Source organism: Lithobates pipiens, unplaced genomic scaffold, assembly GCF_037356315.1.
Source record: "Lithobates pipiens isolate NorthernLeopardFrog02 unplaced genomic scaffold, aLitPip1_a1.2 Scaffold_19, whole genome shotgun sequence".
NCBI lineage: Eukaryota > Metazoa > Chordata > Amphibia > Anura > Ranidae > Lithobates > Lithobates pipiens.
The window spans coordinates 100,255,984-100,282,000 of record NW_027507764.1 but is presented as its reverse complement, the minus strand read 5'-3'; the positions used below and the strand labels follow the sequence as shown (position 1 = coordinate 100,282,000).

Here is a 26,017-nt window from a genome sequence, read left to right as displayed (position 1 = left end):
CTGGGTTATGTAACAGGAAATTAGGAAATCAGGATAAAACGTACTTAGATTATTATTTTTTATTAAAATAATTACAGTGTCATCATCCACATAGAAGGGACAATGTGAATTAAACAGGGTGTGTTTAGGATCACGTTAACTAATTTCAGGCCACGTTTTAAGAAACAACACAATAGTGCCTATACCTTATAATCTGGAATAATGAATGAATGAATTCATAATAAAGGATTCTATGAATGTAAGAACTGGTATTTTATAGTAAATTCTTCGAATAATTTATGTACTGAAAAATGCTATGTTAAAAGGAAAGGCTTCATTTTTTTTTTCTTTTTCTCTTAGGCAAAATTGAAGCCTCAGCTGCTCAGCAGTATTCCCATCTGAATATCGTAGGAATGGTGGGCTCCATCGATAATGATTTCTGTGGAACTGATATGACAATCGGAACTGACTCAGCCCTGCACAGGATTATTGAGGTGGTGGATGCCATCATGACCACTGCTCAGAGGTAACTGTTCACCGAAAACAATGGTCGTATCTGCGATACACTTTTTCATTCTGACTCCATGTGATATGGTAACACTGGATCGCTCAGCTGTATGACCCTAACCAGTATGAGCCCCATCGTGTTTTTTTAGATATCATCATACAAGAACATGGATTAACTGTTATTCCTATCAATAGAAGGTAGAGAGAAATGCCACCTCCTCTCCTTGTCTCAGTACTTTGTATCAGGAGTATTGCCATGGGGGAGCAATATATGAGATGTATGGATTATATGGTGGGGGGGGGGGGGGGTAGCTATTATCTCTTCTAGAGAGAAAAAAAGGGCTTAAAGAGATTTGTGCTTTGTACATCCAAGACAAAGCAACATATGCATTTAAAGCAGAACTCATCCCATAGATTTAACTATTTCCCAAAACAGTAATGTTCCAGGTATGCTCTGAATGATAACTGTCACAGTTGCTTCTGCTCTCAACTGGACTGTCAAGCCATCAAATGGCTGGTGCCATAGCTGATCACTCATGGAGCACCATGGCAACTTCAGATCAAACAGATGCTAAATTTCCTTGTCTCCAAAGGATAGGCGGATTCACTTTGCTTTACCTCCACCACTCCTATGGGGGGATGACTGGGCTTGGTGGTGGAATGGTATGGGCCAGTACTGATAGTATATGTTGGGCTGGTGACTATAAGTAGAGATACTGTCATAAAATCATGTTGCATAAAATCGCACAGCTCTGGAACATAGAGAAACACAGAGCTCTGGTGTGAGCATGGCACATAGAAAACTATTGAGGAAAAACACAAATAACTGCACATAATGTAAACAGGCCTTTATGCCAAAAAATGTGCATGGCGAGGATGTGCTAAGAGGGACTAGAGGGAGCTCTGTGCTTCATTTAGCCCAGCCTTTTTCAACGAGGGGGCCTTGAGGTTTCTTCAGGGGTGCATTGGCAAAATGCCTAAAAATTGCCCAAAAATTGTATACGAGTCAGCGTGTGGATGAAGCCTGCCATTTCGTTACACCAAGCCACAGGTTTTCATTGTGCACCATTACAACCTTCTAGCTGCCTGTGTGCTAACGACCAATAGCATCATCAGTATCCCTCTCCCCTGCCCCTCTCCATCAGCAATGGGGTCACATTAGCTGAGTGATGAAAAAAACTGAGGGAGAAGAGAAACATTGGAATACTAGTCAGTACCAGTTTGCAAAAGTGTATTTGCTTTGGAAGAATAAATCACCTCTAATGCTGGGTGTCCTACTTGTGTGGATGTTGCTGCATTATGTAAAACTATCAGAATAGTGTTTACATTTTAGAATGGGGTGCCTCAAGATTGTCCATCAGTTTTAACCACTTGCCGACCAGCGCACGCCGATGTACGTCGACAGAATGGCACGGGCAGGCAAATGGGCGTACATGTACGTCCCTTTAAATTTGCCGCCTTGTCATCCCGCGCTGGTTGGGACCCCCGTGAGTCCGGTCGCGGGACCCGCGGAATCGATCGCCGCGGGCATACCCGCGATCGTCTCACGGAGCGGCCAAATGAAGAAATGCCGTTGTAAACAGAATTTCTCCATTCTGCCTAGCAACTAGTGACGCTGATCTCTGCTCCATGTGATTGGAGCAGAGATCAGTGTTCACTAAATGAAAGCCCAGCCCCCCACAGTTAGTAACACACCCCTAGGAACACTTAACCCCTACACTGCCACCCACTGGTTAACCCCTTCACTGCCAGTGTCATTTACACAGGAATCACTGCATTTATATAGCAGTGATTACTGTATAAATGACAATGGTCCCAAAAATGTGTCAAAAATGTCCGATGGGTCCCCCACAATGTCGCAGTCACAATAAAAATCACTGATCGCCGCCATTACTAGTAAAAAAATAATAATAAAAAATTATTAATAAAAATGCTATAAAACTATCCCTATTTTGTAAACGCTTTAACTTTTGCGCAAACCAATCAATAATCGCTTATTGCGATTTTTTTTACCAAAAATATGTAGAAGAATACGTATCGGCACAACTGAGGAAAAAAAAAGTTTTTTTATATATTTTTGGGGGATATTTATTATAACAAAAAGTAAAAAATAATGCGTTTTTTTCAAAATTGTCGCTCTATTTTTGTTTATAGCGCAAAAAATAAAAACCGCAGGGGTGATCAAATACCACCAAAAGAAAGCTCTATTTGTGGGAAAAAAAGGACGTCAATTTTGTTTGGGAGCCACATCGCACGACCGCGCAATTGTCAGTTAAAGCGACGCAGTGCCGAATCGCAAAAAGTGGTCTGATCTTTGACCAGCAAATTGGTCCGGTCTGAAAGTGGTTAAAGGGTGCCTTGACTGAAAAAGGTTGAGAGACTCTGATTTAGCCTATATGAACCCTTCTTAACTGCAGTTGAGATAAAAGATCAGCTTTTTAAGGAGTGCATTGGTTTTAGTGAATTGGTCCACTCATAGGGTATATATGGTTAAAAAAAAAAAGCCCAATCATTGCATTACTGGAACTGGAAGCAGTGTCTGTAATGACCAAATATGGCCGTTGCCATGTACAAATATGAATACAAATTATACATAAAACACATAGATAAGATTATTTAGATAAAGTTGATTTTTTTTTTTTTTACATGTACATAATATATAAAAAATAATTTGGAAAGACTATGCATTTCCTTTAACAGACATTTTCTATATTATAATAATGAAAGTGCTTGTCAAGCCCATAGTAATTCATTCACAGAGTAGTCAGACAGACAAAATATTAATTATTTCTGATGAAATTCCCTGTAGCATTCAATTTTATTTTACTGTGAAGTCAATGACTCACTTGTTAATCTTTTCCGGTCACCTTTACTCTGAAGCTTTTTCTTGTTTGCTCAGTACAGATGAAAAAGGTTTTCTTGTCTGATTCTTGGCTTCAGATTCCGGAAATACTTTCACACGGTATTTCACTTCAATGGCCATTGTCAGAAGACTGTGATGATGATTGTAATGTAAACATCAATGAATTTACTGTGAAGGGTTCCCCATATTTAACCACAGCCCTGGAAGGATTTACCCCCTTAATGACTAGGCCATTTTTGTGATATGGCACTGTTACTTTAACTGACAATTGCGTGGTCGTGCGACGTTGTACCCAAACAAAATTGACATCCTTTTTTTCCCCACAAATAGAGCGTTCTTTTTACTTTCTGCTTTAATACAGTGGTGTGAAAAAGTGTTTGCCCCCTTCCACATTTCCTGTTCCTTTGCATGTTTGTCACACTTAAGTGTTTCGGAACATCAAACCAATTTAAACAATAGTCAAGGACAACACAAGTAAACACAAAATGCAATTTGTAAATGAAGGTGTTTATTATTAAAGGTGAAAAAAAATCCAAACCATCATGGCCCAGTGTGAAAAAGTGATTGCCCCCTAAACCTAATAACTGGTTGGGCCACCCTTAGCAGCAACAACTGCAACCAAGCGTTTGCGATAACGTGCAATGAGGCTTTTACAGCGTCCTGGAGGAATTTTGGCCCACTCATCTTTGCAGAATTGTCCTAATTCAGTTACATTAGAGGGTTTTCGAGCATGAACGGCCTTTTTAAGGTCATACCACAACATCTCAATAGGATTCAGGTCAGGACTTTGGCTAGGCCACTCCAAAGTCTTCATTTTGTTTTTCTTCAGCCATTCGGTGGTGGACTTGCTGGTGTGTTTAGGATCATTGTCCTGCTGCAGAACCCAAGTTCGTTTCAGCTTGAGTACACCAACAGATGGTCGGACATTCTCCTTCAGGATCTCTTGGTAGACAGCAGAATTCATAGTTCCTTTTATCACGGCAAGTCTTCCAGGTCCTAAAGCAGCAAAACAGCCCCAGACCATCACACTACCACCACCATATTTTACTGTTGGTATAATGTTCTTTTTATGAAATGCAGTGTTCCTTCTACGCCAGATATACTTGGACACACACCTTCCAAAGAGTTCCACTTTTGTCTCATCGGTCCACAGAATGTTGTCCCAAAAGTCTTGGGGATCATCAAGATGTGTTGTGGAGAAATTGAGACGAGCTTTGATGTTCTTTTTGCTCAGCAGTGGTTTTCTCCTTGGAACTCTGCCATGCAGGCCATTTTTGCCCAGTCTTTTTCTGATGGTGGAGGCATGAACGCTGACCTTAACTGAGGCAAGTGAGGCCTGCAGTTCCTTGGACGTTGTTGTGGGGTCTTTTGTGACCTCTTGGATGAGTCGTCGCTGCGCTCTTGGGGTAATTTTGGGCGGCCGGCCACTCCTGGGAAGGTTCCCCACTGTTCCATGTCTTCGCCATTTGTGGATAATGGCTCTCACTGTGGTTCGCTGGATTCCCAAAGCTTTGGAAATGGCTTTATAACCCTTTCCAGACTGATAGATCTCAATTACTTTCTTTCTCAATTGTTCCTGAATTTCTTTCTTTGGGTCTCGGCATGATGTGTAGCTTTTAAGGATCTTCTGGTGGACCTTACTGTGTCAAGCAGCTCCTATTTAAGTGATGCCTTGATTGTGAACAGGTGTGGCAATAATCAGGCCTGGGTGTGGCTAGAGAAATTGAACTCAGGTGTGGACAACCACAGTTATAGTATGTTTTAACAAGGGGGGCAATCACTTTTTCACACAGGGCCATGATGGTTTGGATTTTTTTTCACCTTTAATAATAAACACCTTCATTTACAAATTGCATTTTGTGTTTACTTGTGTTGTCCTTGACTATTGTTTAAATTGGTTTGATGTTCCGAAACACTTAAGTGTGACAAACATGCAAAGGAACAGGAAATGAGGAAGGGGGCAAACACTTTTTCACACCACTGTATATAATAATAATTATAATAATAATAATAATTTAATATAATAATTTGATCCGAATACTCCATGTTGCAGTAACATTTTGATAGCAACCATCTAAGTTGTTTGTTAATTGCTCCATCCTTAAGTTCACCATCCTACTTCCAAACATGCAAGATAATTGTCTATCTCCGGTGTTTGGGAATCAACTCTCTGCTTGCAGAAAGGAGGAATCTTAGGAGGCCTTTCATGCTGACTTGAAGAGTTCCTGGGATTATAGAGAACTAGGCTATCTCTGGAATCTGTGGCCATTCCGTGCCAGTGATTGAATTGCATATGCAAAATTGGCGTGGGGGTCCCCCCTAGGTCCATATCAGACCCTTATCCGAGCACGCTACCCGACCGGCCAGGAAAGGGGGTGGAGACGAGCGAGCGCCCCCCCCCCCCCGAGCCGTACCAGGCCACGTGCCCTCAACATTGGGGGTGCCTTGGGGAAGGGGGGGCGCGCCCCCCCCACACCAAAGCACCTTGTCCCCATGTTGATGAGGACAAGGGCCTCTTCCCGACAACCCTGGCCGTTGGTTGTCGGGGTCTGCGGGCGGGGGGCTTATCGGAATCCGTGAGCCCCATTTAATAAGGGGGCCCCTGGATCCCGGCCCCCCACCCTGTGTGAATGAGTATGGGGTACAATGTACCCCTACCCATTCACCTGTGAAAAAAAGTAAAAAAAAAAACACAACACACAAGGGTTAAAATAGTTTATTGCACAGCTCCGGGGGTCTTCTTCCGTCTTCGGGGGTCTTCTTCCGTCTTCGGGGGTCTTCTCGCTGGACTCCTCCGCTATCTTCTGCTCTTTTGCTAGCTCTTTCACTAGCGGAGGAGCCCGGCTTTCTTCTTCGCTGCCGCCCTCTTCTTCCGACTTTGGGGGTCTTGTCCCCCTCTTCGGGGGTCTTGTCCCCCTGTTCGGTTCTTCTTGCCGGGCCACCGCTCCTTCTTCTAGCTCTTCTGTGTTTTTGTTTTTTTTACTTTTTTTCACAGGTGAATGGGTAGGGGTACACTTATAGATAAGGTCTGGTTTACCTGGAATACACAGTCTGTCACCTATCCACACTTGCTGCATCATATTGCTGCATGGAATAATGAGGTGCAGACTGTGCATCCTGTGCCATTACCCTACTCCCATCCTTTCTGTAAACTGAATACTCCATGCTTAGAATGCCCACCCTGACCCATGTAAACTCTTACAACTACCTCCCATTTCCATGTCCTGTATAAAGCAGTCACTTACTGCAAGCCAGATTTCAATTTTCAGCTGGCAAAGTGACGTGTTGGTGTACAGACAGATTTCAAATGACTCAACTGGTTTAATTGTAAAATGACTTATGATAGAGATCTAAGGGGTGGTTTTATGCTTGTGTCTGTTGCTCTCGTTGCTCTAGTTGGCTTGGTTGTCAGCATTTAAAAAAGAGGGTTAAAGAGAAATCATTAGGCGGTGGAATGGAAATGTCCCGGGGCTGTCAGTATACAGAGCACAGCATCATTAGACGCAGAGGGCAAGTGAGGAAACCAGGACGAGCACAGCAATCATTTACATAAGGAGAAAGATAAACGCACCGCCAGATGAAGACGTGTCCGATACAACAATGGCGCAGAAGAGGAGGTAGCAGTGACTGCTGTCAGGCCCTCAGGGAACCTTGCAGCGCCATGGTGTGCTATACTCTCCTATCCCCCCTTCTCACTGCACCCACGGAAGCATCACACGGGGGTCTTCTACTAGAAAATGCTGTTGTTTATTTGTTAAAGGGAAAGGCTAGCATGCTGTCATTGTACTTATATTTAAAGTGGTTTTAAACCCTCACATAAAGACATGCTGGTAAGTTAATTGGCTCCCGTCTAAATTGGCCCTAGTCAAGCGTGTCGGAACCCTCGCTGTATGAAGATACCTCTCAACTCAAAATATACCCAGTGAAGTGACTGGCCTCAGGTGATACACAGAGATTAAACAAATACGCTTACGCAAGTTGTACCTGTTTATCTACAGCCTTCTCTTCACTACATCCATTCAAAATCCAGAATTTATAAAGCTTGTCTTGAGTCATGAGAAAAAAGGTGGTGGAGAGCTGAAGTCACACTCTGCAGAGCTCAGTGAGGAGAGCTCTGAGAGCTGATTGGAGGGAAGGGACCCCCTCCCCCCCCCCCACCCTTTATACAGCTCACAGGAACAGAGCCAAAGATGTCAATCAGCTGTAGCTCCCTCCCTGTCACATTTTTCTCTTGGTATCAGGAAAACTTGTCATAAGGGATTCATGCTGATAGCAGAGGAACAAAGCACAACACAGATGGGATTACCTATATGTTGTGGTGCGCTGTGTTAGCAAAATTTGTGCAGGTGTTTTTTCTTCCTGTGCTGATGAGTTTTCACAGCCTGTTTAAAGCAGAGTTGCGCTCGTTTTTCTGTTTATTAAAAGTCAGAAGCTACAGCAGCTGCCTTTTAACTACTTGGCGCCCACACTACGTCATATGACGTCATGGGCTTTGTGGCGGTATATCTGAATGATGCCTGAGGTTACAGACATCATTCAGATATTGGCGATTCCCTGCACCATAAGAACGATCATAGTGGCTGTTCCGCCGCTTGATCGTTCTTACGGGAGGGGGCGCTCCCGCCACCCTCCGGTGCTTGTACTGACTCACCGCTTTGATCGGTGAGTCGGTCACAGGATCCGCCGCCCCCCGGATAATACCATAGAGATTTCCGGTGGACCAGATCGTCCCCGGAGTCTCTATGATTGTTCGGAGGCTGGGCGCGATGTTATGACGTCTCGCCCGGCCTCTGCATTCAAAAAAACGGCGCCGATTGGGCTGGGAAGCCAGGATCGTTTTTTTATTTTTTTTATTTTAGGCTTCCCAGCTTAGAGGTGAGATATGGGGTCTTATTGACCCCATATCTCACTGTAAATAGGTCCGATCGTGCCATATTCCTATTACAAGTGATATTTACATTCCTTGTAAGCCGTTGTACACACGGTCGGAGATTCCGACGGAATGTGTCCTATCGGACCGTTTTGTCGGATATTCTGACTGTGTGTGGTCTCCATCGGATTCCGACGGACCAACTTTTCCAACTTGCCGGTAAAATTTTCCAACAAAATGCTCCGATTGGACATACTCTGATCATGTGTAGCCTACTCCGACGGACAAAGTGCCACGCATGCTCAGATCAAATTCCTAGACCAAAGCTATTGGCTACTAGCCTGAACGTAGTCCCTTCGTAAAGAAATAACATCATCACGTTATGTACAATCGGATTTTCCGACAACTTTATCCGACCGTGTGTATGCAACATCACTTCCGGACCTCTTCCGGAATTAATCCGTCGGAATTACTCCGACGGATTTGGTTGCCGGAATCTCCGACCGGGTGTACGGGGGCTCATAGGAATAAAAGTAATCAAAAATTTTTTTTAAAGTGTCAAAGTAAAAAAATAAAAATAAAATTAACAATAAAAAAATATTTTTTTTTAAAGCGCCCCTGTCCCCGTGAGCTCATACACACACGTAAGTCCCGCCCACATATGAAAACGGTGTTCAAACCACACATGTGAGGTATCACCACGAACGTTAGAGTGAGAGCAATAATTCTGGCCCTAGACCTCCTTTGTAACCCAAAACATGTAACCAGTAAAAAAATGTAAAACGTTGCCAATGGGGATTTTTAAATACCAACGTTTGGCGCCATTCCATGAGCGCATGCAATTTTGAAGTGTGACATGTTGGGTATATATTTACTCGGCATATCTTCCTCTTTCACATTATGTAAAAAAATTGGGCTAACTTTACTGTTTTTTTGTTTGTTTTTTTTTAAGCATAAAACTGTTTTTTTTTCTGAAAAAAACGTGTTCGAAAAATTGCTGCGCAAATACCGTGTAAGATAAAAAGTTGCAACCACCGCCATTGTATTCTCTTGCTAAAAGGGTCTTTGCTAAAAAAAAAAACATATATAATGTTTGGGGGTTCTGTGTAATTTTCTAGCAAAAAAATTATGAATTTTACATGTAGGAGAGAAATGTCAGAATTGGCCTGGATGCGAACTGGTTAATAAACACACACTCACCTGTCTCGCGGTCCAGCGATGTGGCTGCCCGAAGCCTCGGTTCACTCCCGTGCCTCTCCCCAGCACCGGCATCACTAGTGTGGGCACCTGGCTGTGACAGCTTGCGGCTTCACATCCGGGTGTGCACTGCGCACTTGCGAGCCAGGCTGCATGTCCTGAATGGCCGAGCAATCTTCTGGGACCTGTGACGTGTCCAAGAAGATTGCAGGGAGGGAGGGGGAGAGGAGGAGTCACCTAGGCGGCACGAGCGGAAGTGGGAGCTGGGAACCTGTCAAAACTAGGTACCCACTCCCCCCCCGCAAACAAAATAACATGCCACATGTGGCATGTCAGTGGGTTAGGCGTTCTTAAAGAGGAAGTTCCACTTTTGGGGGGAACTCTTATTTAAAGAGAAAAGGTTACATTAATGCAACAGTCATCATTGCATGCAAACAACATGAACTGCTGTATTGTGAATGGTATGTTAATCTGCACCTGTGTCCATACTATGAATATTAAAGTTTATGTATGTTCTTAACAAGCAGTAAAAAAATTCCTCCTCAAAGATCACAATGCAGACTCTAAAGTTGGAGTTCAGTAGGTTCAGGGGAGAGTAGCTGTGTTTCTATGAACACTTACAATGAAAGTATTACTAAACCCAGGACCCTGCATTTACTATATCTGGTCTCCCACAGTAAACAGAACAAGGAAATGTAATAATTTTAGTAAATATAAACTGCTACATACCTTTTCTCATCAGCAGTATATTCGGAAGCAGTCTTGTGACTGCTATCAGTGTCCGGTCGAGCCCTGGTAAAGCTTATAAGGGGAGCTTTTATTTTCCTATGAGGCTGCATGACCCCTAACCTTCTGTCTGAATAGTGCTGATTGGCACTGTGCTGATCACATGCACCCTCTCTTGTCTTGTGACTTCTACCAGTGTCGAGCCGAGCACTGGTTAAAGCTTGTGGGAGGAGCTTTCATTCTCCCTTGACTGTCCTATGAGGCTGCATGACCCCTGACCATCTCTCTGGACAGTGCTGATCAAATTTCCCCTCCAAGAAAAAAAAAAAACTCTCTAACAATACACACCAAAGTGAGCATGTGCAGAGTGCTTCCTAGGGCTCTCAACTATCAGCAGATGGATTGGGGACAGCAAAAAAAGGGGAGGATCAGAGGAGACAGGATAAAAAGGCCTCTTTACACAATGCATTAACCCCTTAGGTTCCACAGTGAGTATAACAAGCATGCTTTACTGCATATACACACTGATTTTATTTTTGGGTTTAGTAACCCTTTAATTTCTCCACAATGCATACAGTTGCAAAGGTAGACAGGGCGTGTTTTGAAATAATTTTAATACTTGTTCAGAGTATGTAAATACTTTAATGTATATAGCAGGCTTTCTCAACCTTTTAACCCAGAGGAAACCCAAAAATAATTTTCATGTCTCGAGGAACACTTACTAAAACCAAATCATCAGGGCTCAATAGGAACAATATTCCTTATATTGGTGGTAAATATGAAGAATGCCCCCCTTAAAGTGGTTTTCAAAATGCCACCCTTAAAGACAGCTAAAAAGATATTTGATGTCATGCTGCTGGCTTTACCAAGTGGTGCTGAACCTTAAACTCTGTAGGTATCATTAAATAGGTGGTTCATCAGCCACAGCTCAAGGAACCCCTAATAACCTCTGGAGGAACCACTAGAAACCTCTGGAGGAAACCCAGGGTTCCATTGAATCCTGGGTTGCAATGGGCTGGGATATAGCCTGGGAAAAGGTTCATGTAAAGTTAAATAAAAAAACAAACAGATTAATAAAAGGGTTTACAATGTTTATGCAGTCTACAAAGGGCAATGAAACCTCCCCACAAAGCTTCTTTCCCTTTAGCCCCTACCCCCAAATTGCCTAGATCTCAGGCAAAAACTGAGGCATTCTTGATTTGATGTACACACCTACACAGTTCCACCCCATAGCCTTCTATAGGACTGGATCTTATCTCATGCTAAGGCCAACAGCATTGTTTAATTAACCCCTCTGGCAGCTTTTTGATCTGATGTTTGTGCCTACATAGTTAGGCCCCATAGACTTCTAAAGGGCTGTTAGATGGATTGGATCCTATCTGTCTACTAGCTGTATAGAAGTGGGATGTAAACAATGCTGTAGGCCTTGGGGTGAGGTCTAGGTGAAATATAGCATTTAGGGGGAAGGGGCTCTAGACCTCTAGACGGGGGGGGGTTGAGGGCAAAAGCATAAGGAAACATTCCTGCTATCGTTGAGTTCAAGTACTTGTTGGAATTCGAAATGTTGGTGTTGTTTATATCTGCCCTGGTTGCCAGGTACAATTGTATTAAATATAAAATATAAATTTATCCTTTCAGCCACCAAAGGACCTTTGTTTTGGAAGTCATGGGGCGACACTGTGGGTAAGTTTTCTCAGCATTTCGTTTTAGCATACGGGCAAAAACACACATCTGTTATTAATAGGTGACCTTGTTCTTGGTCTGCAGGTACCTGGCCTTGGTCAGTGCCTTGGCTTGTGGAGCTGACTGGGTCTTCCTACCTGAAAGTCCTCCAGAGGAAGGATGGGAAGAGTTAATGTGCGTTAAACTTTCCGAGGTAAGCCTTTGATCTAGTCATATTTCTTACATTGTTTTACATCTAAAGGGGGCTGTAAACCCCGGCAACCATAAAGGATTCACCATTCACTGCAATGAGTTCGGTAAACCCAAATCGAATTGGTTGATATGGGAAACTGCACTTTGTACATCATATTTTATTTATGCGCTGCGTTATCGAATAAGCCTGTATACTCTAGAATTCCATTATCTTTATAGGGGCTTGTTAGACGATTGGTCCTGGGGTTTCATTGAAAGTATAACTAAAGGCAAAACTTTTTTGTTAGTTTTGGACAGAGTGGGGAGGGATCAGAATGCCTATTAGGTTTTTAATGCCATTATCATTGCAAGTAAAAGAAATCAAATCTCTTCATAAATTTAATGAAAATAGGTTTTCGTGAGCTTTTCAGGCGCTTCTTTTTAGCGTGAAAGCTCCTGAAAAGTGCCTCAGTGTGAAAGTAGCCTAACTAAAGTCAAAACTTTTTTGGGGGTTTTGGATAGAGTAGAGATGGATTAAAAGACCTATTAGGTTTTTACTGCTGTCAGTGCCCCCCTTATGCTACGTACACACAATCAGACTATCCAGCGGACTTAGTCCGGCGGACAATTCTCCAGACTTTCCAAACGAGCGGACTTGCCCACACACACCCACACACGACCAGACTTTTCTGGCAGACAATCCGCAGGACTTTTGGCGGAGGTCCGCCGGACTTTTCAAATGAACGGACTTGCCCACACACAGAGTAAAGTCCGTTCATTTTGAACATGACTTGAGGTACGACGGGACTAGCGAAGGAAGCAAATGTCGCCGCCTCCATCTGCTAGATTGATACCTTGCTAGTGAGGCATATATTACATTGAATGATTTATCGCTCAAAATTCGGTCATTACATGAAGGCACTATCGTTTGCTCTCACGGCCAAGTGTTTGATATTCGAAAACAAGTTTGAACTTTTTTTTTTGTATAGTGTATGGCCAGCATTAGATCTGAACTAAGTATTGCCTATCTTCTTCCTCAGAACCGAGCAAGAAAGAAAAGACTGAATATCATTATCGTCTCGGAAGGAGCCATCGATTGTCACAACAACTCAATCACTTCGGAAAAGATCAAAGATGTATGTATTTGATTTCTACATTGCACTCTTGCTGTAAGAGCAGCTTGGCTTAGATATAAAGTATTATATCAGTATTGGCACTGGTCAAGCGCTAAAGGGCTTATTTACTAAAGGATCATTTTTAAACCATGTCAGCAAATCTATGTTTATTAAGAGAGCATAAAAAACCTTTGAACCGTGTTACAGTTATCACAGGTTTGTTTTGTCAGCAGTGACTCAAAAGTTTTTAAATATAATATTCTTAGCAATTCTGGGCAATAGGGCATTGTGAAGTTGTAAGAGAAAAATAGGATGTGCTGGACATAAATTGCCTCCAGCATTGCTCATGTTTCTTTTTGCTGGAGGCTGCTATTTTACTCTAGCCCAGAGCCCCTGAGCAGCAGTAAACCTTTAGGCTGTCAGCAGATCAGGCTCTAGTAGCTCTGATTTTTAGCACAATGCAAAAAATGGAGAGCAGCTGAGCATGTGCAGAACAGGGTGAGAGAATGTAATTCTGAAATTTAAATGGTATAGGCACTTATTTTTTATGTTTTACATAGCTATACCTACAAAATGGGCCAGCCTAACATGATCTAGCAGGATGCATTTCTCTGAATAAAGATCCACTTTAAACAACAAATGATACAAACATATAATTTGAAAATGGGCAATAAAGTCTGCTTCAAGAATGAAAAAACGAATCAGACCATACAAACACAGGAAAAACAGGGCTAGAATACTTCCTGGTGTATGGGTCAAAAAGAGTGTTCTAGAAACACAAGTGTTTGTTCAAGTGTTCACTTTGTAATGTGCAAGCTGCTACCTGCTGTCTACAGGATCCAGGATCTGGTATTTCCTTGATTGATCTCCAAGGCCTGATACATTAGCATTTAGTGCTGAGATCATGGGGTAGATAATGATGGTCTACTCTTAAGCCTCATACACACTATCAGTTTTTCTGCTGAGTTTTTCTTTCAGATCTACCAAAACCATGTAGTAGAAGGTCCTGCCTGATTGCGTACAAATTGAAACTCCTAAGGTTTGACCTCATATTATATGGTTTTGGTAAATCTGAAGGAAAAACTCAGCAGAAAAACTGATAGTGTGTATGGGGCTTAAGGTCCCCCTCATATCAAGCCTCTCTGTGATCACAACCCTAACATTATACAATCTCAACCTTGACACTGATTCTCCCTGCGACCCCCAACACTAATATTAGGACCTCATGCCCACTGGACGTTTGGCCATCTAGATGCCTTTCCCCCTGGCAGCAGCGTTTTCACAGAAAAAAAGTTTGATGCTTGAAAAAACTTGTGTAAACGCGTTTATTCACGCCAAGTGCTTGGACATTAATTCATTTCATTGGCCATGGATTTTTTTCTGCCTCTAAACACCCCTTTGTCTAAATCCCTTTAAACGCCTATGTGTTCATGAACACATAGGTTAACATGCAGAGGCATTTCCTAACACTAATCTGCTCTGTAACCCCCAGCCTTAACCCTCCCTGTAACACTAACTTTACCCGAACCCTAACACTAACCCTTCCTGTGACTCCAGCCTTAACATTGATTCTTCCTGTAACCCCAACCCTAACATTAACCTTTACTGCAACCCCAACCTTTACACTGATCTCCTAGTAACCCTAACACAAATCCTTCCTGTAACCCCAGACCTGACATTAAGCCTTCCCTGTAACCCTGACCTAACACTAACCTTCCCTGTAACACTGACCCTAACACTAATCCTCTGGTATCCCCAACTCTAACAACAACTCTCCCTGTAACCTTAACCCTAGCACTAATCTTTCCTGTAACTGCAATCCTAACACAAATCCTCTCTGTGAACCCAACCCTAACACTATCCCTCCCTGTAACCCCCAACCCTAACACTATCCCTCCCTGTAACCCCAACCCTAACACTAGCCCTCCCTGTAACCCCAACCCTAACACTAGCCCTCCCTGTTACCCCAACCCTAACACTAGCCCTCCCTGTAACCCCAACCCTAACACTATCCCTCGCGGTAACCCCAACACTAACACTATCCCTCGCTGTAACCCCAACCCTAACACTATCCCTCCCTGTAACCCCAACCCTAACACTATCCCTCCCTGTAACCCCAATCCTAACACTAGCCCTCCCTGTAACCCCAACCCTAACACTAGCCCTTCCTGTTACCCCAACCCTAACACTAGCCCTCCCTGTAACCCCAACCCTAACACTATCCCTCGCTGTAACCCCAACACTAACACTATCCCTCGCTGTAACCCCAACCCTAACACTATCCCTCCCTGTAACCCCAACCCTAACACTATCCCTCCCTGTAACCCCAACCCTAACACTAGCCCTCCCTGTAACCCCAACCCTAACACTAGCCCTCCCTGTAACCCCAACCCTAACACTATCCCTTGCTGTAACCCCAACACTAACACTATCCCTCGCTGTAACCCCAACCCTAACACTATCCCTCCCTGTAACCCCAACCCTAACTCTCTCTGTATTCCCAACCTTAAAGTGTTACTAAACCCACAACAGTAAAATCAGTCTGCATATGCAGTGATGCATGCTTGTTATATTCACTAAAGGGTTATTCCTCTGCATTGTGTAAAAAAGGCTGTTTGATCCTGTCTTCTCTGACCCCCTCCTTCTTCCACTGTCCCCAATCCATCTCCCGCTAATACAGAGCCTTGAGGGCACACTCTGCACAAGCTCAGTTTGGTGTGTATTGCTGGGAGGGTGCATGTAAAAAAAGAGAGGGAAACCAAGAAGATTCCCAAAGCAATTCTTCAAAAAGGAACCGGCAAATTAGTCAAAAAATATTTGTATTGATTACAAAAATTCACTTAACACTAATCAAAAATAGATGGGAGGGTGCATGTAACCGGCACAGGGCCAATCAGCACTGTCCAGACAGAGGGTCGGGGATCGTGCAGCCTCATAGGACAGTCAGAGGAGAATGAATACAAGCTTTAACCAGTGCTCGGCCAGACATTGATAGAAGTCACAAGACTGCTATATACTGCTGATGAAAAAAAGGTATTTAGCAGTTTATATTTACTAAAATTGCATTTCCATGTTCTGTGTACTGGGTTTAGTAACACTTTAATATCTATTCTCACTGCAACTCTAACCTGCAACTGTTTCTGTAACCCTGACTATAACGCAAACCCTCTCTGTAACCCCCATTACTAACACTAAACTTGCCTGTAACCCCAAACCTAACACTGACTGTCACACTTACCCTCCCTACTATAAATGTAACCCTTTCTGTACATACCCACCTATCATGTGCCAACATTCTCTGCGCCAATGAACAGACCTTACTGTGCCAGGCCAATGCTTAAATCATTAGTCATTTAGGTGCATGAGTGAAATGAAGACATTTTGAATACTGCATAGATAGTGTAAGGTCATTCAAAACAATATTGAGTGCAGCATTGAAAACTGTCTGCATTAACATGTTCTTCGTCTAATCACTATGAAATATATTAGAGCAGTTATGGGAATGTCATTGTAAACCTATTGTGACCCTTTAACAAGGATTTAACCTACCAGAGCTAAGGTGCGCAGTAAACCAGTAGACAGTGTGATCCAATTAGGAGTATTTTACTGTTGCCAGGCAGATTGCCATATTCCGCAAAGTAAAGAAAAATCTATTTGTTCTCTCGCTTGACCTTTACAGTTGATATTTAATATGACCTCAGGATAGACGTGCAGCTTCAGTACTCAGATTGGTTACTCTAGGAAATGACACTCTCTCTTTCTAGGGATATACCTGATACACACATCAAGATAAGAACTGGCTTATCGGTCATACCATCTGGCTACCATCAATGAGGAGAATTATGTGTAATCCTCATTCCTTAATTAGAATTACTGCAATGGAGCAATGTATCTGCTAAATATGTTACATAAGTTATAAGTATAGCAGAACATTTTTAAAATGATCATTTATGATTTGATTACTATGTCTTCCTTTAGAACTGCATATGGAAATAATTTAATGCTTGCCAACCCCATTGACAATGCAGTATAGAATAATAATAATGTCATCTTACCCATTCTTAGTTTAACATGACAATGGAGTTGATTTTATAAGGCTGGATTCACACCTATGTATTTTTAGTGCTTTTTGCAACGTGCAGATTTGCACTACAGAACATGTTCCATAGGAAACCACGTTAAATGGACTGTAGGGCAAATCTGCAAAATGCAAAAAGCACTAAAAATGCATAGGTGTGAATCCAGCCTAAGACCCCATTCACACCTGAGCGTTTTGTAGCTTGAAGCCTGCAGCTACAAAACGCTAGAGGGGAAAAATTATATTATTCTCAATGGAGATGGTTCACATCTCCACTACATGTCGCCTGAAGCCGAACGCCTGAAGCTCAAACAAGTTCCGGACCCTTTTTTGTCACTCGAATTGAGCAGATTTGGGCGTTTTTCTTCTTTTAACATTGGTGACCTTTTGCCCTGCACAAAATCGCGGCAAATCGCGGTAAAAAAACGCCCCAAAAAACGCTTGAAAACGCTACGCTCAGGTGTGAATGCAGCCTAAGACTGGAGAGTGCAAAATCTGGTGCAGCTGTGCATGGTAGCCAATTAGCTTTAATTAAAGTATTACTAAACCCGGGACTCTGCATTCACTATATCTGGTCTCCCACAGTACACAGAAATGCAATTATTTTATTCAGGGAAGCCTATCCCACACCCACCTAACAACTGTCCCCGAGCCACCCCCATCAAATAATTCCCTGTATCTGTTATCTTTTGTACCACCACCCCCTCCCTATAGAATGTAAGCTCTACGAGCAGGGCCCTCCTGTCCCTTCTTTATTGAACTGTACTGTAATTGTGGTGTCCCCACTCTACATTGTAAAGTGCTGCGTAAACTGTTGGCACTATATAATAATAATAATATAAACGGCTAAATACCTTTTCTTATCAGCAGTGTATAGCAGTCTTGTGATTTCTATCAGTTCCTGGTGAAGCTTGTAGGAGGAGTATTCATACTGCACTGTCCTATGAGGCTGCAGGGCTCCTGACCCTCTGTCTGGACATGTCTGGACAGTGCTGATTGGCCCTGTGCTGATCACATGCACTCTCCCAAGAAAAACCTCTCTAGCAATACACACCAAACTGAGCATGTGCAGCCTGATTCCATAGGCTCTGTCTTATCTGGACTTTACACAATGCAGAGGATTAATCCCTTAGGTTCCACAGTGAGTATAACAAGCATGCTTTACTGCATATGCAAACTGATTTTACTGTTGTGGGATTTAAGCATTGACAAAAAAAAAACTGGAAGCTGATTGGTTTCTATGCAGAGCTGCACTAGATTTTGCACTCTTCCGTTTTAGTAAATCAACTTCAATGTCTATGTAAAGCTTCACAATATTCCCACACACGTCTGCTGTTACCCATAAAACCTAGTCAACGGGTCATCTATCATTTCTGCTGGGTAGCATTAAAAATGGAAAAGGGACTTTTCTAAACTCAAAACTCTAATCTACAAAGAGGATACATTAGTATTAAACCATCAATGGTTTTAGTTTAACTCATTGAGCACAATAAAATCAACATTCCCCAGTAAACTTTGCTGACATTTCTCAGCCCAGGAATTTTTGGAATTGTTGTATGATGTGATTGACCTTTATTGGGAGATTTATTCAGAGGGTAATGTTCATTTTATTTTCCAGCTTGTGGTTTCACAGCTTGGGTTTGACACACGAGTGACAATATTGGGCCACGTCCAGAGAGGAGGAACCCCATCAGCCTTCGACAGAATATTGGTACGTGTGTTTTTTTAACATTGTAAGATTATGTTGTATTATAAAGGACATACAGTTGTGCTCATAAGTTTACATGCCCTGGCAGAATTTAGGCTTTCTTGGCCATTTTTCAGGAAATATTAATGATAACACAAAAACTTTTCATGTTTAGTGTTTGGCTGAAGCCATTTATCAACTGTGTTTACTCTTTATAAATCATAATGGCAACAGAAACTACCCAAATGACCCTGATCAAAAGTTCTTAATACCTTGTATTGCCCCCCTTTAACATCAATGACAGCTTGAAATCTTTAGTGGTATTTGTGATGAGCTTTATCTGCTCAGATGGTAAAGCTGCCCATTCCTCTTTGCAAAAAGCCTCCAGTTCCTGGTAATTCTTGGGCTGTCTTGCATGAACTGCATATTTGAGTGGCTGAATGATATTGAAGTCAGGAGACTGATATGGCCACTCCAGAACCTTCACTTTATTCTGCTGTAGCCAATGACAGGTCGACTTGGCCTTGTGTTTTGGATCATTGTCATGTTGGAATGTTCAAGTACGTCCCATGCACAGCTTCCTGGCTGATGAATGCAAATGTTCCTCCAGTATTTTTTGATAAAATACTGCATTCATCTTGCCATCAATTGTGACCAAATTTCTTGTGCCTTTGAATCTCACACATCCCCAAAACATCAGCGATCCACCTCCGTGTTTCACAGTAGGAATGATGTACCTTTCATCATAGGCCTTGCTGACTGCTCTCCAAATGTAGTGTTTATGGTTGTAGCCAAAGCCTCAATTTTGGTCTCATCACTCCAAATGACTTTGTGCCAGAAGGTTCGAAGCTTGTCTCTGTGCTGTTTGGCGTATTGTAAGTGGGATACTTTGTGGCATTTGCATAGTATTGGCTACCTTCTGGTGACTTGACCATGCAGCCCATATTTCTTGAAGTGCCTCCTTATTGTGCATCTTGAAACAGCCACACCACATGTTTTCAGAGAGTCCTGTATTTCACCTGAAGTTATTTGTGGGTTTTTCTTTGCATCCTGAACAATTTTAATGGCAGTTGTGGCTGAAATTTTAGTTGGTCGACCTGACCGTGGTTTGGTTTCAACAGAACCCCTAATTTTCCACTTCTTTATTAGAGTTTGAACACTGCTGATTGGCATTCTCAATTCCTTGGATATCTTTTTATATCCCTTTCCTGTTCAACTACCTTTTCCCACAGATCCTTTGACAATTCTTTTGCTTTCCCCATGACTCAGAATCCAGAAGTGTCAGTGCAGCACTGGATGAAAGATGCAAGGGCCTGTCAGGAGTCCAGAAACTCATTGACCTTTTATATACACACACATTAATTACAAGCAAACAGATCACAGGTGAGGATGGTTACCTTTAATAGCCATTCAACCCCCTTTGCGCCAAATTGTGTGCATGTTATCAGGCCAAAATCATCAGGATATGTAAACTTTTGATCAGGGTCATTTGGGTAGTTTCTGTTGCCATTATGATTTAAAAAAACACAGTTGATTGATAATAAATGGCTTCAGCCAAACACTAACCATGAGCGAAGGAAAAGTTTTTATGTTATCATTCACATTCTTTGAAAAATGGACAAGAAATCATAAATTTTGCCAGGGTATGTAAACTTTTAAGCACAGTTGTATTTGGTTATTTATAATACATCTCTCTATCTATCTATCTATCTATCTATCTATCTATCTATCTCTATCTATCAATCTGTGCTTAAATTGTTACAATAGCATTTCCTTATGCCCCGTACACACGATCCGAATATCGTACAACCGTTCTCACGACCGTTTCCGGTTAATAATCGCAAGTAGAAATTGAATAGCTAAATAAAGTCACGAAAATTCTCGTACGATAGAAAAAAAAATCGTTAGTGATGTCATGTGTCGTAATGTATTTGTATTGTATTTTCGGACGACAACTATACTGACTAAACGAAAATCGTACGATCTGTAATCGTACAAGGAACATTTCCGTGCATGTCCGACCGAATAATATCGGATGAACGGTCATGATCGGCTGTCGAAAGTAGTGTACACACGATCCAGAAATCATACGATCCTTCCTCGGACGACCGTTTTCGTACGATATTCGGATCGTGTGTACGGGGCATTAGGGAGCATTTACACCTATTAATTCATCTGATGCCAATTACATGTGGGAGGCAACCCTATTGAAAGTAATTGTTTGCTGTCAACTTCCACAGTTAATCCTGGGCACTTGCGTGTAATCATTCCTGCAGTGATCACAAGTGAGTGATCGCCTTGGATGCAGGCAGTCTTCATCCAGGGCCAATCACTCACGTGATCGCTACATAAGTGATTACATGTGAGTGGCTGCGATTAGCTGTGGAAGCCGGCAGCCTCCCATTGCTTTCAGTGGGGCTGCCTCCCACAGTTATTCTTCAGGGAACCGCTGCTGGGGTTCTCGCATGTAATTAGTGCTTTTGCAGGTATGAATGCACCTTTACTTTCCAGGGTTTGCAATAGGAGTATGAAAGTTGTTCAGGGCAAACTTAGGAAATATCCGTGGGGAAATAGTATAACTTTGCCTTGTGTAAACAGATTATTGTCTTCTTCTACAGGCCAGTAGGATGGGAGTGGAATGTGTCCTGGCCTTACTTGAAGCCACTCCAGAAACCCCCGCTTGTGTGGTATCTCTATGCGGAAACCAAGCTGTGCGCCTGCCGCTCATGGAATGTGTACAGATGGTGAGTGTCTGATTCATCCTATAGTTGGCTATGAATAGAAATGGGGCCTATGTAAGAAATAGTCACTGTTCAGATCAGTCTCTGAACTGGGCAGACATTACTCGACAGTCTCCTGTTTAATTACATGTCTGTTCTGCTGTCACATGCTGCCCAATTATCTTATCCAGAACACAGCCATCTGACATTTTTCCTGTCTGATTTTCTAAGCCAATGGTACTATTTTAGTTGCCCTTATCATGGAGCAGGGCAACTCCCAGGAGCCAGCTGGCCAACGTGCTAAAAATATTAGCTGCTGGAACCTAACTGGGCCCTTCTTGATTTTTACATGAATTTGTACACCTCTGAGTTGTCAGCATAAAACATAAACACATAAATGTGAAATTACAGAAAAAGTCAGAGAAAGCTTAGGGCCTATTCACACTTGTCCATTTTCCTGCTGTAAAACACATGAATTTTTCTCACTGAGGAGCATATTATTATTATTATTATACAGGATTTATATTGAGCCAACAGTTGCGCAGAGCTTTACAACATGAGAGCAGACAATACAGTTACAATTCAATTCAATACAGGAGGAATCAGAAGGCCTTGCTCATTAGAGCTTATAATCTAGAAGAGAGGGTCAGGTAATACAAATGGTAATAACTGTGGGGGATGAGAAAATAAAAGTACTGTTGTTATGTGGGGGAAAAATAAGCTTCTCTGAAGAGATGAGTTTTCAGGAAGTGGAGAGTTGGAGATAGTCGGACAGATTGGGGTAGGGTGTTCCATAAGATGGGAGAGACTCGGGAGAAGTCCTGGAAGCAAGCATGGGAGGAGGTGACGTGGGAGCTAGAGAGGAGGAGGTCATGGGAGGAACAAAGAGAACGATTTGGTTGGCATTTTGAGACTAGGTTAGTGATGTAGATGGGAGCGGAGTTGTGGATGACTTTGTAAGTTGTTGGCATTTTGAATTTTATTTGTTGGGTGAGTGGAAGCCAATGGAGGGATTGGCAGAGAGGGGTAGGGGGTAGCAGACGCTGAGGGGTTAGTAAGTTGGATGAGGCCGAGAGTAGCATTCATGATGGACTGAAGAGGGGATAGCCTATCTAAAGGTAAGGAGGGAGTTGCAGTAGTCAAGGAAAGATAGGGAGTGAATTAAGAGCTTTGTGGTGTTGTTGGTTAGGAAGGTGCATATTATGGAGATGTTGGGGAGGTTGAGGCGACAGGATTTGGATAGTGATTGGATGTGGGACCCAAATGAAAGTTCAGAGTCCAGGATAACACCTAGCACCCTGGCATGCGGGGGTGGGTTGATAAGGAAAGGAGCATGTGGGGGAGGAAATATTATGAGTTCAGTTTTGGATAGATTGAGTTTTAGGAAGTGGTGTGACATCCAGACTTAGTTTGTCGGTTAGTAAATTAGTGATCAAGTAGGAATCCCATTCAAGGTGATCGAAACTGAACCGGCTGAATTTTAATCCATGTATGGCCAGTTTAATGACAGTCATTTGGATTTCGAAATGGCTAATTAGAGCTGGAAATTCTGGAGACGAGATTTCACTGTTGGAGTCCTCAGGAGAAAAAACTAAAATATGCATTTTGGATGGAGTTTGCCTTTAATATAACATGATGTGTGTTGTATTAGATACCTTATTTGCAGTTATTATGATATTCTTCTCTTCTTTAAGACCCAAGAAGTGCAGAAGGCGATGGATGAAAGAAGGTTTGCAGATGCTGTAACGTTGCGTGGAAGGTACAGGAAATCCAAATCTGGTATTTATATCGAGAGATTATTTGTGTGTTTTGTATGATTAACCTATATTTTTATTGCAACATTTCAGGAGTTTTGAGAACAATCTAAACACATACAAGCTCCTTTCCCATAAGAAGAATATATCTGAACTTCCAAAGGTAATGTGAACTGTGTCGCTGTGCCTTTTCTATTTGGTTGTGTCTGAATATCCCTTTGATATGAATAATGATGAGCACTTCTAATACTCGATACCTTATTTATCTCACACGGCTATCTTCTCGCTAACAATCTAAAGGTATCTGTGTATCACACGATTTTCACTAAATCCAAACTGTGTGTTTATATTATTATATGGTACAAGCATAGAGCAAATCACCTTAATTTGATTTATTCTTTCCTAAAGTGGTTGTAAACCCTTACATATACCTGGTGAAGTGACTAGCCTCAGGTGATACACAGAGATTAAACAAATCCTCCCGTTGTACCTGTTTATCTGCAGCCATCTCTTCTCTTCATCTCTAAGGCCGCGTACACACGGGCGGATTGTCTGCCCAACTAAGTTTGTCAGACAGTCCGTCCAAATTTTGAATGAACGGACTTGACCACACACGATGAACAGACAGTCCGCTGAAAACTTGCGCGATGACGTGTACAGCACGTACGACGGGACTAGAAAAACGACGTCCAATACACTGCAATGCAACCTTCGGCCGTGTAAATCCTTTCTGAGCATGCGCCATACTTAGTCCGTCCAACTTGCCTACACACGAGCGGACTGTCCGCTGAAACCAAGTTTGGACGGACAAAATTACGGAAATTCCGAAAGACTAAGTCCATCAGATTGTCCGCTGAAAAATTCCGCTGAAGCCCACACACGAGCGGATTGTCCGCTGAAACACGGTTCAGCGGACTAAGTTGGGCAGACAATCCGCCCGTGTGTACGCGGCCTTAGACCAACATTTACAATGTTTTTCTGAGCTTCCAAAAGCAGGGGACTGGGATATGATGTTACAAAGTGCACAGCTCAAAGAGGTGAGCTAAGTGTAATCTGAGACCTGAGTGGTCTCCGCCCTCTACACAATCTCATAGGCCAGCCTGCATAACTGAGACTGTCAATCACAGGGTGTGTATTGGATCTCTTCTCCCTGTCCCTTTCAAACCCTTGGAGTGAGCACAGCCTGTCAGAAATGACTCCTTCAAATAGCAGAGGAACCAGACTGAAGACAGAAATCACACTCAGTGCCTTGGACTGAATCAAGTACACACTATACTAACTTTGTTAATTTTTAATTTCAGAGGTTTACAACTACTTTAAATAAAGCTGGCCATACATGTTAAAGGATAAGTTCACCTCTGGGAACATGCTACATGTCCCACCTGTATTTAGGGTGGAACATGTAACATGTTCCAGCTCCTGCAGCCTCTCCCAGCCTAAGTGTGACAGTGGGGGGGGGGGGGGGGAGCTTCTCCGTGCACCCCCCCCCCCCCCCCCCCGTAACAATTAAAAAAAAACACAGCCATGCAGGACTTCGCCCACGTCATTTATTCACAGTTTCTTGTAAATGGATACCCTCATTCACTTCAATCTCCTAGTTCATTCACAGTAAACAGTCAGTAAACAGTCAGCCCATATTGGAGGCACGGGCTGAAAGCTGCAGGGCTTGTCTGCTGAAGCCTGACATTGCACCCCTGATCCATTGATCACTAGTGCAATGCTTTCCAGGCTCCTGCAGGAAAAAATAACTATTTTTTTTCTGCAAAAATGTGCATTTTACAATTTTATCTTAAAAAAAATGTAAATGCAAAATCTATTACTTTTTCTTTTAGATTTTCTTTTTTTTTGCTTCAGCCTGGTGGGCTGGAAAGAAATCACTCAATTTACTCATCCATGCTAAACAGCATTGATGCATGAATCTGCAGTGCTGTCTATTATATTATATATTAAAACGCTCCAATGTGAAAGGGGTCTTAGAAAGGTCTTTAAAGTGGACTCTAAAAAGAAAATGCCCTCTCACATTGGAGCATTTTGCAGGTGCTATAGCGTTAAAAATAGTGCCTGCAAAACACCCTAAAACAGCTGCTTCATTCACTCCAGTGTGAAAGCTCGAGGGCTTTCACACTGGAGCGGTGCTCTGGCAGGGCGTCAGAAAAAGTCCTGCCAGCAGCTTCTTTGGAGCGGTGAAGGAGCGGTGAACTCACCACTGCTCCCCATTGAAATTAATGGGGCAGTGCTGTGATACCGCCGTCAAAACGCCGCTCTGGCAGCATTTTGCGGGCGGATTTAACCCCTTTTTGGCCACTAGCGGCGGGTGAAAACCGCTCCGCTAGCGGCCCGAATAGCGCCGCTAAAACGATGGTAAAACGGTGCTAAAAATAGCGCAGATTTACCACTGACTCCGTGGCGGCTCAATGTGAAAGGGGTCTAAAGGCATAATATATAGCATAGTGCTTTCACAGTGTCATTCGTCCCTTTCCATGTTGTACAATACCTAGTTAATCTTGCCTCTTCCTATGTTCACCTCTGTAATCTAACCACACTTATCATGGCTGCTGATCCATGAAAGCATGGTCAGATTACATGCCTCCATCATCCTGCTATGTATTCAGTATCTGCATTTCCCCCTCTTTCTCTTCCTGTCATTTTCACAGTCTGCATGAAGCT

General features: G+C 42.6%; 1 protein-coding gene across 5 annotated transcripts in view; it reads left to right on the top strand.

Moving 5' to 3' along the window:
* The window catches only part of PFKP (phosphofructokinase, platelet), a 126,581-nt gene that overhangs the window by 57,535 nt on the left and 43,029 nt on the right, over positions 1-26,017 (top strand). For all 5 annotated transcript variants that reach the window (XM_077491115.1, XM_077491112.1, XM_077491114.1 and 2 more), the window contains exons 5-12: positions 340-505; positions 11,781-11,825; positions 11,910-12,018; positions 13,037-13,132; positions 18,808-18,900; positions 21,495-21,620; positions 23,291-23,355; positions 23,444-23,513. In XM_077491115.1, coding sequence (XP_077347241.1) covers positions 340-505; positions 11,781-11,825; positions 11,910-12,018; positions 13,037-13,132; positions 18,808-18,900; positions 21,495-21,620; positions 23,291-23,355; positions 23,444-23,513 — 770 coding nt within the window. The remainder of the gene's footprint in view (positions 1-339; positions 506-11,780; positions 11,826-11,909; positions 12,019-13,036; positions 13,133-18,807; positions 18,901-21,494; positions 21,621-23,290; positions 23,356-23,443; positions 23,514-26,017) is intronic.